A 19,858-nucleotide genomic window follows, 5' to 3' on the forward strand; every position below is an offset into this window, starting at 1 on the left:
CACCATCACTTCCGCCCTTTGCTTTTTGAGGAACGTGAAGGCTGCCACGCGCTTAATTTTATCACGCAGGCCCCTCACGTTCCAGGTAAGAAACCGTATAGATGCCATATAGAGTCATATAAAGTAATAAGTGCAGTCGGCTTACCCCCTAACAGCCCTCCTATAAACGCACCCCAATACAGTTGTGCTTGATCAAGCCCAAACAGGGGCTGCATAGGCAGTAGTGGTAAAAAACATTCAGTAAAAGCAACACTTAGTCCAGATACATACTTCAACTTATTTATAGTAATCTTCTGCATGGAAACCCTAACCAAACCACCCCCCTCCCCCCACCCTACCCTGCACCAACCCCAACTTGTGCGGGCATATTCCCTGAAAAACCAAACATGTCTGGCTGGGAAAACCAGTTTCATTAAATCAATAAGAAAATTTAGAACAATAAGTCTGAAAGAGGATCGCGGCCACCGGTACCAGAGGGCAAGGCAAAGCAGAGCCCCCTGTATAACAGCACACAGTGGTGACCCGGGTAAATAGGCAAAAGTGTCAGTTGCTGTCCAGTCCCAGTGACCAGCTCCCTCATGACAAGAAGAAGTCCCGGCAGACAATGGAGCAGTTTTCCGCTGCACCGTGCAATTAGACCGTAGGTCTAACATGTCTCCCCTTGCTCCGGGAGAAAAAAGAAGAAAGAAAAAAAGGAAAACCAAAATTGTTGAAACAAAACAAACAGGTATGTATTGCAGAAAAGGTCCCTCAACAGGGACACTAAGAAAAAAGGGAAAAAGTTGATCCATAAACGTTGACACCATCAGCAGGCGCAAATGTCCCAGAATCGGAAAGTTCAGCAGATCTCAAAGTAGAAAGGGCATAAAGGTAACATACGCCCCAGATGCAAGCACCCTAGCGATATTAGAGCAGCAAAGAGAGATCAGGCAACCTGCCACAGTTCCAGGACACCAGGGGAGAAACAAAAAAAGTGTTAGCTCACACGTCCCAAAGGGTCTCGGGCAGCTCCATCTTGAGGCACTCTGCGTTCCAGCCATGCTATGACCTCTCTGGGTTGTTCAAAGAAGAGCGCCCGGTCTCCTGCCTCCACCCTGAGGCGTGCTGGGAATAGCATAGAGTATTTCACTTGCTGTGCACGTAGTAATCTTTTGGCCTCCATGAAACTCTGTCGGCGTTTCTGGACGTCCGCGGAAAAATCAGGAAAGATTGCAACTTTAGTATTGCCCACAGGGATATTACCCTTTTCCCGGGCCATGCGGAGGGCAGCATCTCTGTCCTTATAGTTCAGGAGTTTTGCAATAAAGGTGCGTGGAGGTGCACCCTGAGGTGGAGGCCTGGCAGGCATACGATGCACGCGTTCAACCGCCAGCATGGGGGAAAAAGACTCTCGGCCATAGGTACTTATCAGCAATTGTTCCAGAAAAGTTGTGGGGTCCTTACCTTCAGCCCCCTCCGGAAGACCAATCAATCGGATGTTGCATCTGCGTATGCGATTTTCCATTTCGTCCTGTTTAGCAACCAGGAGGTCTATTTGCTTCTGCATGTGGTCAGCATCATTTTGCAGTGGTGGGAGAGCGTCTTCCACATTGCTAATACGGGTCTCAGTGTCCCTTACCCGGTCACGCAGTTTCTGAAAGTCCTGCCTCAATAAAGATATGTCCATTTGCACTTCCTCAATTTGGGATGTAAGGGACGTGCGGCATAATGTAATGGCTTCAAGAAGCCTGTCCGTGTCTCCCGCCACACGCGGCCCTCCCGGCTCCTCCGCGCCGCCATTTTCCTCCCCCTCCTCACTCACATGTCGGCGGTATTGTGACAACCGCGCCGCCGCCGATCGTTGGGATTTCGAGGGAGACATATGCGCCGGAATGGAGGGACGCCTGCCAGACGTGTTCAGGTGAGTATCGGTGCTGTGGTGTCACAGGATCAGCGTGGGAGACAGGATTCCTCGGCGGAGCTCCGGAGACACGCGTCCTACTCCATGCAAGGTCAGGCCACGCCCCATAAAATTGCACATTTAACCCTATGCTGCACTCCCCCCCCAATCATAAACTAACATCCTTCTGGTAAGTTTTATGTAGTGGTATGGCCCTCAATACCCAGCTGCAGCATGCTGAGAAGCATGCAAATGCCCTCCACAATGCCTATAGGAAAGCAGGCAGTGAGATTGTTAACTGCCTATCAATATTGGTGATTAGAGGGACTGCAGAGAAAGTTTGTAAAAAGAAAAAAACTTTCCTTACTGACTGAGTCTTTATGTATCTGCTCTTGCTCACAGCAACTTACAAATGAAAGCTCCGCATGACAGACAGTTGCAGTATTTAGGGGGGGAGTGCACCTTCACCCATAAAAGCACTTCCTACTTTTGTAATGTAACAATAAATCCTATTTCCCTTTTTTTTTTCTTTTTTCTCTTTTTTTTTACTTCCAGCATCCTTGCCTTTTGTTCATGAGGAAGCTCATGTTGTTCATACAGCTGTCTCTCCTTGGGATCTCAGTTGGTCCTGTCTGTTTCACAGAAGCCTCCCTTTGAGCCCATTTGAGATATTCCCTTGGCTGACCTTGCTCGTAAGGTGGATTTTCTTGTGGCTATCATGTCAGTGAGACGGGTCTCAAAACTAGCAACCTTCCCTCATAAGGAACCCTTCCTTATTCTTCATAAAGTCAAGGTAGTTTTCAGGCCTCGGGCCTCCTTTCTCTATTTGGTAGTCTCCTCTCTAAATCAGGACATCTTCCTATTTGTCCTGTTCCAAAGCACCCCAAAGAGATCTTTCTAAATTGTTTAGTTGTAGTATGTGCAGTGTGAGTTTCTCTTGGCTACTACTTCCATCCAAACCTCCACTTGCCAAGTTTGCCCTGCCTGCAGGCTCACATGGATTTAGTGCATTTCATTTCACCATCTATAGGTTGATTAGGTAGATTATTACTAAGGCGTATGCCTTGAATTGTATTAATCCTCCTTTCCGTCTTAAGGTTCACTTGACATGTTCAGTCAGTGCCTGTTGTTGGGGTTTTCAGCATCAAGCGTCCGTTTTTTCATATTTCTCAGTCGTCTGTTCAAACATTTGTGACGTTTTACTAGGTTCAGGCCTCTGCTGACACTAGATTTTGGCAATAGGTTGCTTCAAGCTGCTCTTTGAGTTGGGAACCAGATTCCCATGTTTTGTTCTGGACTGTTGGCATTGATTGCTGTGTTGCCCTCCCCTGTATTGCTTGGGGACATCCTAAAGTCAAGACTTTGTCATGTACCATACGATTAAAGGAGTTGTAAAGTCTCAAGGTTTTTCACCTTAATGAATTCTATGATCCCAGAAAAAGGAGAATTGGGGCCTCTCTGTGCAAAACCCTTACACAAAGGAGGTAAGTATAACATGGCTATTTAAAAAAAAAAAAAAGGAACCTTTATACGCACTTTGAGAGAGAGATTTTTACTTACCTGTAAAACCCTTTACTTGGAGTACTGTACAGGTTACAGGACACCCTCCCCTCAGGAGGGCTTTTTTTTCCCTGATTACATGCTAAAAAAAACTAGATTGTCCTAACAAGTTGTTTTGCCAGTGTCCTTATCTGAAGGTGGCAACATATAAACTTTGGCCAAGACCTAAAGGAGCCTGTGTCCTGTACTGTACTCCAAGAAATAGATTTTATAGGCAAGCCAAAAATCCTTTTTTTCACCTTCGTACTAGGGATTATTTCAGTGTCATACATAAACAGTTAAAAATATTCAGTCTTTGTTTATTTGCACTGGCAGGCACATTTGCAAGAAGAATTGACTGAACTGCAGTACAAAAATGAACAACTTATTCTGGCTAATGAAAATCTAAGTCGTCAGGTTGAACGTCTACAAGTGGAAAAAGAAGAGCGAGAAAAAGAAGCAGTTAACTACTTCAGTGCTTTAGAGGTAAAACATTTTTTTTTTTCTTTTTGGTTTAAACATTAAAAAAAAAAAAAAAAGTGTAATACTTTCGAGACTTGCCAGTCTACTAAATGTGGCTTGTGTTTTGTTTTAATTTGATTTATTTTTAGACTTTTTTTTTATTTTTTTTTATCCTTTTTCACCTGCTGATCCTGCCTGTAATACACTTTGTTGCAGTTCTACCTTTTTTTTTTTTTGCTCTGAATAAAACTGAGCGCAGAGTGAATTTGTATTGGAGTGACTATTTCATTAAATAACTACATTTGCAATGTTCTAATGAGAAAAATGCAGGGTCTGGATCTCTTTAGACGTGATTAACCCTTTGGAAATATCTCACCAAGAACAAAAAAATTTGTTGCAGAGGATGCCTAAAATCTGACTTGTATCTTTGTGCAGACTTCTGGAAAAATCAGTGAGCCAATCACACAAGCAGGACATTATATTTCTCTGGGTGTTCAAAAACATCTCCAGGTTGACGTGCTTCTTTGAATTTTGCAGAATATTACAATCAACAAAGTTCTGTCTCTGCAACATTGTATCAATCCTGTATAGTAGTTTAATCTCTGCAGTGAAGCTCCTTTCACACTAGGGAAGTCCACTAGCAGATCCGCCCGCTCTGCAGGGAATCTCTCCGCTAATCCCTGCTGAGCAGGTGGATGACAGGTCTGTGTCCGCTCCGCTGATGCAGATCAGACACATCCCCGCTCTCCTCTATGGGTTGTTGATGGAAACGGACCACCTGTCTGTTTCTATCCAACTGTCATTCCGATCCGCCAGAGGATGGGTAACCGATCCCCATCCATCTGTTTTTAGTGGACAGGATCAAACTGAATGTCGGCAGGTGTAAACAGACACATGTCCGTTGACATTCACCGCTCCATAGAAAGCAATGGATGCTCCAATCGGATCTGCCTGAAAAACATTTTTTTTAATTTTCTTTTCCGATCGAATGTTTTTAGCCTGTAGTATTAGGCCATCTTCTCTATTGATTAAGTGCTCTTTAACTCTTCTGGTTGAAGGCTCAAGGCTTTTGTCTCTTGGGCTTAAATGTTCAGAAATGTAAAATTTTCCCAGTGAGGCCTCATGTACACTGGATGTTATAAAAATGGCAGTAGCTTTAGCTATAGAATGTTGCACTAAAAACGCACGTTTTGCCGCGTTTTTGCATTAGCGTTTTTTTTAGGAAGACTCTACTCCCACAAAAGCTTACGCCCCTAAAAATACTCATAAATGCAGAATAGCCATTTTCTCTTATATTCACCGACACAGCACCTCTCTGTAACTACATGGGTTGTATAGCCTGCCATTAGGAGAAACTAGGCAAAATTGTTACACAATACACAGAACTTTAATCCCGCCCTGGGGGGCCGGGCCCCGTGCTATCAACCCTCCTCCTGCTGCTAGCAGCTTCAGCTTCAGTTTTTATTTTGCCTAGCAAGGAGAATGACCTAGGAAACCCTGCGGGCCTCTCGGTCTATATTTTTACTGCAGGTTTTCTGCTTTTTGTGCAAGATGAGAGAGCCCCTGCGCCCCCCCCCCCCCCGTCCTCTGGGGAGAGCTCGGATGCAGACTCGGGCCCTGCTGTGGCTGGAGACCCCTGCTCTGACCTATCAGACGTGGCTGACCAGGACTGTTCGGACAGTGAGGATGATTCCCCGTCCAGGTCCAGATTTGATTTCCACAGGTTACAAGAGCGTTTCTCTCTTGGCCGCCAAACAGATTCTTCCCCTCCAGCGTACCCACGTCCCTGTTTCGCCGGGAGGCCCTGCTAGGGGGCAGTAAAGGACTTGCTGAATCAGGGGGTGATTGTACCAGTTCCGGACTCGGAACGCTTCCAGGGGTTCTACTCAAATCTGTTTTGTGGTTCCCAAGAAGGAAGGGGTACGTCCAATCTTGGACTTCAAAGCCCTCAATCACTTTGTAAAAGTGCAGAGGTCCAGAATGGAATTAGGTCGCTCAGTAGTTGCTGCACTCCATCACAGGGACTCCCTGGCGTCTTTGGACATCCAGGATGCGTACCTGCACATACCCATATGCCTTCGGCATCAAAAATTTCTGCGTTTAGCAGTCGGGGAAGCCCATTACCAGTTTGTGGCTCTTCCCTTTGGCCTGGCATCAGCCCCCCGAATCTTTACCAATGTACTGGCTCCAGTATTGGCTTTGCTGCGACAACGCGGGATCGCGATCGTGGGTTACCTAGATGATCTCCTGAGAGCTTCTTCCGCCTCAGAATTAGAGGAGTATGTGGCGAATCACCATGCAGACTCTGCAAGAATTTGGGTGGCTGGTGAACCTAAAGAAGTCGGTGGTTGTGCCTACCCAGTGTCTGGAGTACCTGGGTTTACTATTAGATTCCAGGGAAGCGAGGGTCTTTCTCCCCTCAGACAAATTGCAGACTCTGATCTGCGGTCAAACTACTGATGAACCGCAAGTGGTCATCACTCTGCTTTTGCATGTGAGTGCTGGGGCTCATGGTAGCCTCTTTCGAGGCAGTACCTTATGCCCAGTTGCACACCAGAGTCCTGCAGAAGGAGATCTTGACAAAATGGGACAAATCTCCGTTGTCCCTGGATCGCCAGTCGGGGACTCGTTGATCTGGTGGTTGAGGTCCCCGGGGATTCCGGCCGAAAAATTGTTCCTTCCTCCAAAATGGACGGTGGTCACTACAGACGCCAGTCTGGCCAGCTGGGGTGGAGTGATGGGGATTCAGTCGGCTCAGGGCCTCTGGTCGACGGAAGAATCCAAGTTGCCGATCAATCTTCTCGAATTGAGAACGATCATGCTGTGCCTCCACGCGTGGTCGACGTGTCTTCAAGGGCGTCCGACCAGGATACAGTCAGACAACACCACGGCTGTGGCATACATAAATCACCAAGGGGGAACAAGAAGTTCTGCCGCAGCTCGGGAGGTTGCTCACATACTTTGGTGGGCAGAGAGACACGTTCCGGCCCTGTCAGCCATTTACATCCCGGGGGTGGAAAATTGGCAGGCGGACTATCTGAGTCGACAGATGCTGGACCCAGGAGAATGGGCATTGCATCCGGAGGTACTCAGGCTGCTGTGCCTGAGATGGGGCACACAAGATGTGGATCTATTGGCCTCCCGGCTCAATCGGAAAGGCCCCGAGATTCATGTCCAGGACAAGAGATCCATGGGCAGAAGCGTCAGATGTGCTGGTGGCACCGTGGGATCAGTACCAGCTGATCTATGCCTTTCCTCCACTGAAATTGTTGCCATGCTGCTTCGCAGATTGGAAGCCGAGGGGATTCCGGTAATCTTGATTGCCCCAGATTGGCCTCAGCGGGCCTGGTACGCAGACCTGGTGCGCCTGGTGGCAGACGCTCCCTGGCAGCTGCCGTTGCGAGAGGACCTCCTATCTCAAGGTCCAATCTTTCACCCTGCTTTACCATCACTGGCTTTAACGGCCTGGCTGTTGAAAGCCAGGTATTGAGGAACCAGGGTCTGTTGGACTCGGTGATTCCGACTATGCTGGGAGCATGGAAATCTTCTTCCAGGAAGATATACCATCGTACTTGGAAGGCCTATATCTCCATGTGTGAGGAGAAAGGGTGGCATCGGTGCTCCTTTCCAGGATCCTTCTGTTTCTTCAGCAAGGTGTAGACCAGAGGTTGGCATTGAGCACCATTAAAGGGCAAATTTCAGCTTTGGCTGTCTTTTTTTCAGCGACCCCTAGCGTCTCACTCACTAGTGAGCACTTTTGTTCAGGGGGTGCGTCATGTAGTCCCTCCAGGGCATCCTCCGTTACCTCCGTGGGATTTGAACCTGGTGTTGGCGCTTCAGAAGCCGCCGTTTGAGAATATCAGGGAGATTCCTCTGTTGACCCTTTCACGGAAGGTGGTCTTTCTAGTGGACATCACATCGGCCAGGAGGGTTTTGGAACTGCCGGCATTGTCCTGCAAGTCGCCTTATCTGGTCATCCACAGGGATAAGGTGGTGTTGCGTCCGCAACCGTCCTTTCTACCGAAAGTGGTCTCGGCATTTCATATCAATGAGGACATTGTATTACCATCGTTGTGTCCTAAGCTGAAGCACCCCAAAAAGGTGGCCCTTCACGCTCTCGATGTGGTTAGGGCTCTGAAGGTGTACTTGTCTGTCACGGCTTCCTTTCGGAAGTCAGACTCACTGTGTGTTTTGGTGGCTGGTCCTAAGAAGGGTATGGCGGTTTTGTCGGTCACCATTTCCAGGTGGATCAGACAGATTGCAGTCCAAGCCTACACCTTGAAGGGGCAGGTGCCTCCCTTTCCAGTCACGGCCCACTCTACAAGAGCAATCGGAACGTCTTGGGCCTTTCGACACCAATCATCTGTCGCTCAGACCTGGTGGTCTGTCCATACGTTTACCAAGTTTTACAAGGTAGAAGTCAGTGCTGATGCTGGTTTTGGCCGCAAAGTTTTGCAGGCGGCCGTGTAGTTGCTATTGAGTTTTTTTCCCTGGTTTTTCGATAAAAACACCGTACTGTTTTGTTATTGCACTGTTGCATTACTTCCGCAAGGTTGCGGTCTGGGGGATCACTCCTGTTGAGGATGCCCGGTTTTGTGGTGGAGTTTCCACACACTGCTGTTTTTTTGTGGGTTTAGTTTCACTAGTTCCCACTTGCCATGGTGGATGAAGTTTTTAATGCTGTTTTTACCACCCCTCATTTGGCACTGCTTGGGGACGTCCCTTGTAGTTACAGAGAGGAGCTGTGTCGGTCGGTGAATGTAAGAGAAAATAGGATTTTTGTACTCAACGTAAAATCCTAATGTAATTCACCGACCGACACAGCACCCACCCCTCCTTTTTCTACGTTATACTGCTTGTTGATGTACTGAAGCTGCTAGCAGCAGGAGGAGGGTTGATAGCGGGGTGGGCAACTACATGGCAAATTAGGTTTAATGTAGAAAAATGTAAAATAATGCATTTGGGTGGCAAAAATATGAATGCAATCTACTCACTGGGGCGAGAACCTCCTGGAGGAATCTAGGACGGAAAAGGACCTGGGGGTCCTAGTAGAAGATAGGCGCAGCAATGGCATGCAATGCCAAGCTGCTGCTAACAAAGCAAACAGAATATTAGCATGCATTGAAAAGGGGAATAACTCCAGGGATAAAGTAATAATTCTCCCACTCTACAAGACTCTGGTCCGGCTGCACCTAGAGTATGCTGTCCAGTTCTGGGCACCAGTCCTCAGAAAAGATGTACTGGAAATGGAGAGAGTACAAAGAAGGGCAACAAAGCTAAGAAAGGGTCTGGCGGATATTAGTTATGCAGAAAGGGTGCGAGAACTGAACTTATTCTCTCTGGAGAAGAGACGCTTGAGAGGGGACATGATTTCAACTTACAAATACTAGTACTAGTGAATCCCACAATAGGGATACAACTTTTTCGCGGAAGGAAGTTTACCAAGACACATGGCCACTCATTAAAATTAGAAGAAATTAGGTTTAACCTTGAACTATGTAGAGGGTTCTTTACTTTAAGAGTGTTAAGGATGTGGAATTCCCTTCCACAGGCGGTGGTCTCAGCGAGGGGCATCGATTAGTTTTAAAAAAAAACGATTAGATAAGCACCTTAATGACGGCAACATACAGGGATATACAATGTAATACTGACATATAATCACACACATAGGTTGGACTTGATGGACGTGCTACTTTTTCAATCTCGCCTACTGTGTAACTACGTAGACATTTCAAACATTTTTACAAACATAGATGTTATTCATGAAGTGATAGTAAATGATCACCTTGTAAAACACATTCAGTTTAAAATAGAAATAAAAGGCAAAACATTTTTGTAAAGATAAAAAAAAAAAAACATTATAAATACCTTTTTGCCTTTTTTTTTTATAAGTGATCGCATTCCCTCTGTTCTCAGCTATATAAGAGTTTGGGGGAGGAGAAGCAGCAGCACAGCAACTTCCCAGTGAATGGCTGTGCAGCATGCCAGGACATGATCATTGGAGGAGAGCGGGCTGAGTTCCCAGCATAGCTAAAGTACTGACCACAGTGTGTCCTGATTAGTGTGGTCAGTCTTTAACAGGAAAGCAGAGGGACTGGAAGGAACACAAGGTATTTCACATAAAGGAAGCAATACAAAGAAAACGGGATACTTTCTCTTTCGTTCATTGACGGACACATCACCCTTTAGGAGAGGACTAGGCAGAAAGTGTTAAAAACAGCAACACTTGCACAGTAGCGCCCAGGGCGCGGTCCTACTGGCTATAACCCCTCACACTGCGTCCAGCAGCTCAGTTGTTTTCTGCCAAGTGTAGGAAAAGGACCAGGCTCCCGGTAAGACCATTGGTCCTGGGAATTTTTTTTTTTTTTTCTTTTCTGCATTTTTGATTCCTGTGATCTACAATCAACAGCTGAGCTGGGTGACAGCCTGGATAATATAGCTCCTTGTAGTCTCCCCAGCCTGGCCATTGAGCGTGAGCAGGCCCTAACTATGCGCTGGGTCGGCCACAACATACTCCGTCTGATCCAGGGGGGGCCGGTGAGCTATATGCTCTGGGGAACACATATGACCTGGCTACTGCTGTCTGTGTCACATTCAGCCGTGGCCATCAGCCACCCCGTACTGCTCGGATGATGGGTCTGTCTGTGGAATGCATCCAGCAATCCCCTTTAGGAGGGATAAGTATGGTTCCACCTGTCTCGGCAGGATGGAGCAGCTGGGCTTTTCCAGGAAGGTCGACTAGTGGGTCTCTCACTCTCCCTTTCTTCTCTTCCTGTCCCTTCCCTCTTCCCCATGCTATGGCTGCTGTGTGACTGGGCACATGGGGGTGAGGTGCACGTACCTGGCTGGGGGCCCTCCTGGGGGGGGGGCTCTGGGTCCTGATAGGGGCTACGCTGGATGTTGTGGGTCTGCTTGTCCTCTTCCCCATTTCTGGGCCACGGTGGGGTATTTGTGCTGTGTTTGACATGAGGGGAGGCCGCTGCGTGGTCCGCGGCCATTTTCCTGGGGCCACGGCCATTTTTTTTTTTTTGGGTAGCCACAGCCAGTCTTTTGCCTTTCAGCCATTTTCTAGTAGCCTCAGGTAGTTTTGCCTCTAGCGCTGGGTGCTTGTTTCCTTCTAGAACAGTACGCTTTTTACACAGATACCTAGTGGATGAGACCGGGGAGAGCGGGTAACACAGCACAGTACCTGGGTCAGGGTGGGGAGTCCTGCGGGGGGCCCCTCAGTCTGTGGCAGCTAGGAGGGTGGAAATTTTGTATGACTTGCCTTAGGTCCCTAAGTGGTGACAGGTGAGTGTGGGTCAGCATGGTGTTGGAAGCTGGCGCTTCTTCCCCAGACATCCCTGCTATTGCAACTGGTTCCCCTGCACCTGCGGTGCCTATGGATGCTCTGTCGGTGGTCCTGGAGGCCTTTGTTGCAGGGTGGAAGTGGTGCGCAGTAAACCTCCCCCCCCCCCCCGTCTTCTGGGGAAAGCTCTGTTTCGGACTCGGGCCCTGCTGTGACAGGCGTCCCCTGTTCTGATGTGTCGGAGGATGCGGACCAGGACTGTTCGGACAGTGAGGATGACTCAGTATCCAGGTCAGCGCAGGAAAGGACACTTGTAGCAGCACTTATTACAGTGGTGCAGGATACCTTAAAGGTGGAGGATATGGCGAGGGCATCTACAGAGGTGCCTGTCCCTTTCAGGTCCCACAAGCAGGCCTGCACGGCTAAGGTGTCTCCTTACCCAACTTATTTTGATACGTTTATTTACAAGGAGTGGAGAAAACCACAGCGGGCCTTACCCCTTTGAGGAGAGTTTCCTGAAGAAATGGACATCTCCTCTGATTGTTGACCCCCCCCCCGGTATCCAGGTTAAATAAGGTAACCATGATTCCGATGGAAGGGACTCCTGCTTTCAAGGACTCTGCTGACAAAAGGGCAGAGGCGGTTGCCCAGTCCATGTTTACGTTGGTGGGGGTCAGCATTACGGCACTGGTGTCAGACGCTTACTGAATGGGCAAAATTGTTGCACCATAAGTTGGAGAAGCAAAAGGCTTCCCCGGTTTTATGGAGCTGTCGGACCAGTTGGTGCAGGGTCTTAAGTATGTCTGTGATGCGGCCTTACAGCCCCCTTGCTCTCTAGAGCTTCTGTATCAGCAGTACTGCTACGTTGCCTGATTTGGATGAAATGCTGGTCTGCAGACCAGGCATCTAAGAAAGCACTGGCGTACTTGCCCTTTCAAGGAGAGAGGCTATTTGGAGCCTCACTGGATGACATTATTAAGAATGTTTCTGGGGTTAAGAGTACGTTGCTCCCACAGTCCAGAAAAGGTAAGGAGCCACGCCGTAGGCAAGGGCCCTCCTTTTCCACTCAGAAACCATTTTTTTCGTCTGCCCAGGTTGGCAGGTAAGCGTTGCCAGTCCAACAAGGGGCTTGCTGAGGGACAAAAGCATTCCTGGTTTCACAAGCCTGTGAGCAAATCTGTTATCGCATGAAGGTTTGCCCCCACCTGACCCTCAGGTGGGGGGTTACCTTCGGAAGTTTGCGGCCCGGTGGACCTCCCTACTTTCAGACCAATGGGTCTGCGAAATGGTTTCATCAAGATAGTTTCTTTCTTGCCCTCCAACCTTCATCTTCTCGTTGGGAAGCCTTGTTAGGGGCAGTACAGGACCTGCTGTTGCACGGGGTGATAGTACCAGTACTGACGCTGCAAAGGTTTCAGTGATTCTACTCCAATCTATAGTCCCGAAGAAGGAAGGGATCCGTCCAATCCTGGACCTCAAAGCCCTCAACTGCTTTGTGAAGGTACAAAAGGTTCAGGATGGAATCAGTTCGCTCAGTGGTCATTGCACACCATCGGGGATTTTTTGGCATCCCTGGACATCAAGGACGCATACTTGCATATCCCCATATGCATCAAGCATCAGAGGTTTCTGTGATTTGCGGTTGGGGATGAGCACTACCAATTTGTAGCTCTTCCTTTTGGCCTGGCATTGTCACCAAGGTGCTAGCACCAATTTTGGCTTTGCTAAGGCAGCGGGGGATCGCAATCGTGGGTTACCTGGACGACCTCCGTCTGAGAGCAGCTTCCGCCTCAGAATTAAGGGAGGCTCTGGCAATCACTATGCAAACTCTGAGTTTGGTTGGGTACTGAACCTACAGAAGTCCGTGTTGGTGCCGACTCAACACCTGGAGTACCTGGGCCTGCTTCTGGACTCCTCAGAGGCAAGAGTCTTTCTACCTTTGGACAAGCTGCAGACTCTTCAAGCTGCGGTAAAGTTGTTGGTGTCCTGCAGGTGGTCGTTACTGCGTTTTTGCATGCGAGTCCTGGGTCTCATGCTAGCGACTTTTGAGACGGTACCGTATGCTCAATTCCACACTCAAGTCTTGCAAAAGGAGATCCTGTCCAAATGGAACAAATCTCCGTTGTCCCTGGATTGTCAAATTCTGGTGAGCCAGCTAGTCAGGGATTCCCTGCTCTGGTGGCTGAGGTCACTGGCCCTTTGGTCCGGGAAGTCGTCCCTTCCTCTTCATTGGATGGTGATCACAACGGACGCCAGCCTGAATGGTTGGGTGGGAGTTTGGGGCGTACAGTCAGCCCAGGGTCGCTGGACCCAGAAAGAATCCTGCCTGCCGATTAATGTGCTGGAACTTCGGGCGATCAGGTGGTGCACTATGGTCATAGAGGCTGCAGAGGCGTCCAGTCAGGATCCAGTCGGACAACGCCACGGCAGTGGCATATGTCAACCATCAAAAAGGAACAAGGAGCTCGGCTGCAGCACTGGAGGTCACTCGCATCCTGCGGTGGGCAGAGCGGCGGGTGCCGGCTCTATCGGCCGTGTACATTCCGGGCGTAGAAAACTGGCAAGCGGACTACCTAAGTCGTCAGATGCTGGATCAAGGGGCATTGTCGCTACATCCAGTTTTATTTTGGCTCCTTTGCCTAAGGTGGGGCACGCCAGATGTGGATCTCCTGGCTTCTTGACTCAATTGGAAGGTACAGAGGTTTGTGGCCAGGTCAAAGGATCCCTGGGCGGCCGCGGCAGACGCGTTGGTGGCTCCATGGGGGCATTATCGGCTGATTTTATACTTTTCCCCCACTCAACTTCTACCACGTCTGCTTCGCAGAGTAGAGGCCGAGGGGATTCCGGTAATTCTGATTGCCCCAAATTGGCCTGGGCATCCATGGTACGCTGACATAGTATGAATGGTGGTGGATGTTCCTTGGCGACTGCCGATGCGAGAGCACCTTCTGTCGTAACGTCCAATACTTCATCCTGCTTTACTGTCGCTGGCTTTAACGGCATGGTATGTCGGATTCGGTAATCTCCACTATGCTGAGGGCACGGAAGTCATCTTCTCTGAAGATTTATCATCGTACGTGGAAGGCCTAAATCTCCATGTGTGAGGAGATGGGTTGGTGTCCGTGCACATAATCGATGTCCAGGATCCTGCTGTTTTTTTTTTTTTTCAGCGAGGAGTGGATCAGAAACTTGCCTTAAGAACCATCAAGGGGCACATATCAGCTTTGGCTGTCTTTTTTTTTTTTTTTTTTTTTTTTTTTTTTTTTTTAGCGACTCATTCATTGTTGAGTATGTTTGTTTAGGGGGTTCGACATGTGGCTCCTCCGGTTCGACCACCGCTACCTCCATGGGATTTGAATCTGGTGCTCTCGGTGCATCAGAAACCGCTGTTTGAAAACATTAGGGAGATTCCCTTATTAACACTCTCAGAAAGTAGTCTTTCTAGTGGCTAATACATCTGCCAGGAGGGTTTCGGAGTTGGCAGCCTTGTCTTGCAAGTGTGTTTTACTTGATTCTCCAAAAGGATAAAGCGGTGCTGCGTCCGCAGCCTTCATTTCTGCCAAAGGTTGTTTCAGCCTTTCATCTAAATGAGGACATTGTGCTTTTGCCTTATGTCCTCGGCCGTCACACTCCAAAGAGGGGGCTTTGCATTGCGGGCTCTGTCTGCTACAGCTCCTTTTTGGAAGTCGGACTCGCTGTTTGTATCGACTGGCGGTCTCATCGCACACCATTTCTCGATGGATCAGACAGATTGTGGTTCAGGCTTATGCCATAAGGGGACGGGCACCTCCTTTTCGTGTCACGGCACGTTCTACCAGGTCAATTGGTGCCTCTTGGGCTTTCCGACATCAAGTGTCTGTTTCCCAGGTGTGTAAGGCGGCGACCTGGTCGTCCGTTCACACTTTCACAAAATTTTACAAGGTTGATGTGAGCGCATCTTCGTATGCTTGCTTGGGCCGCAAGGTTTTGCAGGTGGCTGTTTAAGGTTGCAGCTCCTCCATTGAGGACCTCTGGTTGTTATGGGTGGAGTTATTTTCTTGTTTTTCCCACCCCTCGTTTCTTTGACACTGCTTGGGAACGTCCCTAAGGTCAAGATGAAGATGCTGTTCCTCAATGAACAAAAGAGAAAATAGGATTTTTGTACTCACCATAAAATCCTTTTCTCTGAAGTTCGACGGACACAGCAACCACCCCTCCTGTTTATGTTTGTACTGCTTTTGAGGAACTGGGCTGCTGGATGCAGTGTGAGGGGTTATAGCCAGTAGGACCGCTCCCTGAAAGTGTTGCTGTTTTTAACACTTTCTGCCTAGTCCTCTCCTAAAGGGGCGATATAACCCTAAGGTCAAAATGAAGATGCTGTGTCCGTCAATGAACTTCAGTGAAAAGGATTTTACGGTGAGTTCAAACATCCTATTTTTCCATACAAATACATGGTACAGCAGGCACATATCAAGAATATGAAGTTTTGGGGTAACGAACGCTATGTGAATGCTGAGATGTTTTCAAAGTGATTTTTTTTGTTTCTTTTTATATAGAAAGACGACAAGTGTGTATTATTTTTCAATGTCACTTACTGCAATTTAGTCTTGCTTCTTTTGAAATTTTAACAGAAATCACATGAAGAAAAACAAGAACTGCAGGTTCAGCTTGACCAAGCATTGCAACAGGCCCAAGATCCTAATAGTAAAGGCAATTCTCTGTTTGCTGAGGTATGCAACTTGTCATGCTTTTCATAAGTGGTAGCATAACAATGTATTGGAATAACTTTTCTTCCTTGTATTTATGCCAATTTAATATGCCATGCATTAGAGAAAAATATGTTCACAGACCTGGATAAAAAGTGATATTTAAAAGTCGGCTCTAAAAAGTTAGGATTGAGAAAAAATGTGGTTTTGATCCAATGTATACAGTTCTCATGCTCCGCAGCAGCCAAATATACTGCCGCCCTATCTCGATCGTCCTAATCCTTAAAGGGATTGTAAAGTGAATTATTTTTTAAAATAACAAACATGTTATACTTGCCTCCACTGTGCAACTCGTTTTGCACAGAGTGGCCCCGAACCTGGTCTTCTGGGGTCCCTCGGCGGCTGTCTCGGCTTCCTCCCGCAGGTGCTTCTCACGTTCATGCAAGCTCCCTCGCATCGTGAGAAGCACCTGCGGGCGCGCTCCCGTGATACAGCCGGCGGCTATAGCCGCTCACTGTATCACACGGGCCCCCCCCCCCCGGCGCTCCGCGTCAGTGGATGTGATTGACAGCAGCACGAGCCAATGGCTGCGCTGCTTTCCATCCATCCACTCCAGCCAATCAGCGGCCAGGCTGAACGGTGGAAAGGACGGCGGGGGCGAGCGCGGGATTTTCGAGGGGTGAGGTAAGTAAAACGGGGGGCTGGGGCGCAGGCACCGTCAGATGTTTTTTCACCTTAAAGCGGGGACTCCACGTTTTTATTTTTTATTTTTTTAAAAGCCAGCAGCTACAAATACTGCAGCTGCTGACTTTTAAAATAGTGACACTTACCTGTCCAGCGTGCCCGCGATGTCAGCACCCGAAGCCGATCTGTAGATCGTCTCTCGGGTGCTGCCGCCGCCATCTTGGGTATGGGAATCAGGAAATGGAGCCTTTCGGCTTCATTTCCCGGTTCCCTACTGCGCATGCGCGAGTCGCGCTGCGCAATAAGGACGGTCCCCGCTGCCTCTGGGATCTGTGTGTTTCCCAGCAGGCAGCGGGGCACTTGTGGAAAGGGGCGGGCGCTTGCGGAAAAAGGGGTAATCTACGCCCCTTTCCGCAGAGAGCTATCCTGTACAGGTATCTGCACCCCCCTCCCCCCTGAAAGGTGCCAATTGTGGCGCCGGAGGGGGGGAGGGTTCCGATGAGCGGAAGGTCCACTTTAGGGTGGACCTCCGCTTTAATGCATAGAATGCATTAAGGTGAGAACATTTACCTTTACAACCCCTTTAATGTCATCATTTGGTCCTATATGGTTTTAATTACCACTTTATGCTGTCTGGAAATAGTTATTTCTTTATCGTACATCATGGGACACAGAGCCTAAGTAATAACTTAATGGGTTATGGGCCACCTTCAGGTGTTGACACTGCTATACCCAATACAGGAAGTTCACTTCCCTATATAACCCCTCCTCCTTCCAGTACATCAGTTTTTTTGCCAGTGTCTAAGGTGAGTGACGATGTGCTCTGAGGAGCTCCAGGAGGGATCCATGCTGGATTAAATAACCTCCACAACCAGATCCATCCACGCCACTGAGGCCACAGGATGGTACCCGGGCCTCGCATAGAAGAAGGAAGTTTTGCCGGTAACGCTTCTCTTTGAGGGCTGGACCCCAGGAACCAGGACTCTCTTTGGTCTTTCTACATTACCTAAAGTTACTCTTGAGGGGTGCTGTACAGGTCCAAAGAAACCCATATTATAGGGACCTGGTCTTTGAAGGTTTACTAACATTACCCACCGTGATAAGTGAAGTTTGGATCTGCTATTACAGCAGTATCCTGCAGCAAGGAAAGGTAATGTAAAGGAAGAAGCCTAGGAACTGTAAAAAGTCCACCTATGCCTTTTTCTTCCATATATGTAACACTTTGTATGCCTTAAAAATATCTCCACTAGAGGGGAGTAAATTACACATACCTTTTTATACAATGCTTTTCAGCAGCTCTGTGTCCAGCTATAGCAACGTGTGTGGTCCCAGCAGCCAGGGGGGTTCTTAGTTGAACCTCTTCTAAGTGGGGGTACAGCAGTAGTTCATAAGCACATATTTTATGTATATAGACGGCTCCTACTAGAACATTATCTAGGAGCCAAACACCACTGCTGACAAAACTGTTCCCTTCCCTCTTGGAGAGGTGCAGTGGTGGCTTCCACAGTTTTATATATCAGACTTGCCTTTTTTGTTGAACACTATCCATGCATGTTTATCGCACCCCAGCCTTGTATTACAGGCAGCGCGTTCTGGCAGGTATCTGACGGCATTTCAGGCTCTAAGATGGCCATTGCCTCCTCCTCCTTCTGCATTTGCAGACCCGAAAGCTGTCCATGCGCACGGTATAGTGTTATTTTTTAACAAGGGGGGGGGGGGTAGGTATTGCAGAGGGGTGTGGTCTCAGAGATAGGCGGCACTGTGTGTGGCACGTAGCGCCCACGTGGAGCACACGGCGCATACACTAAGGGTGGAAGATGCTGCGGACGTCTAATCAGGTCCTCACCTGAAGCTTTAAAGCATAGATGCTCTGTTTCAGAAATCTCTATAACTGAAGAGAGGAAGTCTAAAGCCCCGTACACACGAGAGGACTTATGTCCGACAGACTTCCGAAGGAGTTCCGTCGGAGTTCTGCTGGAATTCCGACGGAGTTCTGACAGACTTTTCGGCTGAGCGGACTTGGCCACACACGATCACACTAAACTCCGACGGATTCGAACGTGATGACGTACGACTGGATTCGAATAAGGAAGTTCATAGCCAGTAGCCAATAGCTGCCCTAGCGTCGGTTTTAGTCCGTCGGAGTAGCATACACACGAGCAAATTTTTCGAAGGGACCGGGTCCGGCGGAGTTCCTTCGGAAAAATTTGAAGCATGTTCCATATTCTAAAGTCCTTCGGACTTTGGCGAGTCAAAAGTCCGTTGCAGCCCACACACGATCGAATAGTCTGATGGACTCAGTCCGTCGGACTTTGGATGTTGAAAAGTCCGCTCGTGTGTACGCGGCATAACACTAAGGGACACGAGTGCTGGGCATGTAAGGGATGTATACAGGCATTTCCAGTACAGGAAATACTAATGTTACTCAGCATTAAAAGCTGATCTTTATGGTGGCATTGTTTTGCTAAAACTATTGTTCAGCAAATAGTATTTCTCTTTCATTCACTGACTGACACAGCTCCATTATTCTTGACCATAGGGTTGTTACCCCACCTTCAGGAGAGGACTCTTCCCCCAAACTCCCGGCAATTGCAACCGGCTTGTCTGCAAACAGTGCAGTGCTTTTGGATGCTTTGTCGGTGGTCCTTGATACGTTCATTGCCAGGATGGAGGCAGCGTGCGGGCACAGAGGTGGTAAAAAGCGGTCCCTGCCCCCCCCTCCAAGGAGAGCTCTGACGCAGACTTGGGCCCCGCTGAGACTGGTGGCCCCTGCTCTGTCGTTTCAGATGACGCTGACCAGGACCGATCGGACAGTGAGGATGAGTCCCCGTCCGGGTCCGCGCAAGACAAATTGCAAGTTGGAGCACTTATGTGTGTGATACTCTGAAGATTCAGGATACAGCAGATCCTTCTGCTGAAGTAGCGGTCCCTTTTGGCTCCTGTAAGCCAGCCTTTGCACCTAAGATGTTTCACTATCTGACTTATTTCGATAAGTTCATATACAAGGAATGGGGAAGACTGCAACGGACCTTTTCGGTCCCAAAAAGTATGACGGTGCGTTACCCCTTTGAGGAGAGCCTTCTTAAAGAATGGTCGGCTCCTCCGGTTGTGGATCCTCCAGTAACCACGATCCCGGTAGAGGGGACTCCTGCATTTAAGGACCCCACGGACAGGAAGGCCGGGGCAGTGGCCCGTTCCTTGTTTACGATTGTGGGGTCAGCAGTGCAACCAGTACTGACCTCAGCACTTGTGTCGCAGACGCTTACTGAGTGGGCAAAACTTTTCCACCGCAAATTGGGAGAGCAACAGGCCTCCCCTGTC

At 48.6% G+C, this 19,858-nt stretch overlaps 1 protein-coding gene across 3 annotated transcripts in view; it reads left to right on the forward strand.

Annotated features, from left to right (window-relative positions):
- The window catches only part of SPDL1 (spindle apparatus coiled-coil protein 1), a 154,796-nt gene that overhangs the window by 74,027 nt on the left and 60,911 nt on the right, over positions 1-19,858 (forward strand). For all 3 annotated transcript variants that reach the window (XM_077473515.1, XM_077473514.1, XM_077473516.1), the window contains exons 5-6: positions 3,755-3,904; positions 15,779-15,877. In XM_077473515.1, the coding sequence (XP_077329641.1) occupies positions 3,755-3,904; positions 15,779-15,877 (249 nt within the window). The remainder of the gene's footprint in view (positions 1-3,754; positions 3,905-15,778; positions 15,878-19,858) is intronic.

Source organism: Lithobates pipiens, unplaced genomic scaffold (genome assembly GCF_037356315.1).
Source record: "Lithobates pipiens isolate NorthernLeopardFrog02 unplaced genomic scaffold, aLitPip1_a1.2 Scaffold_8, whole genome shotgun sequence".
NCBI lineage: Eukaryota > Metazoa > Chordata > Amphibia > Anura > Ranidae > Lithobates > Lithobates pipiens.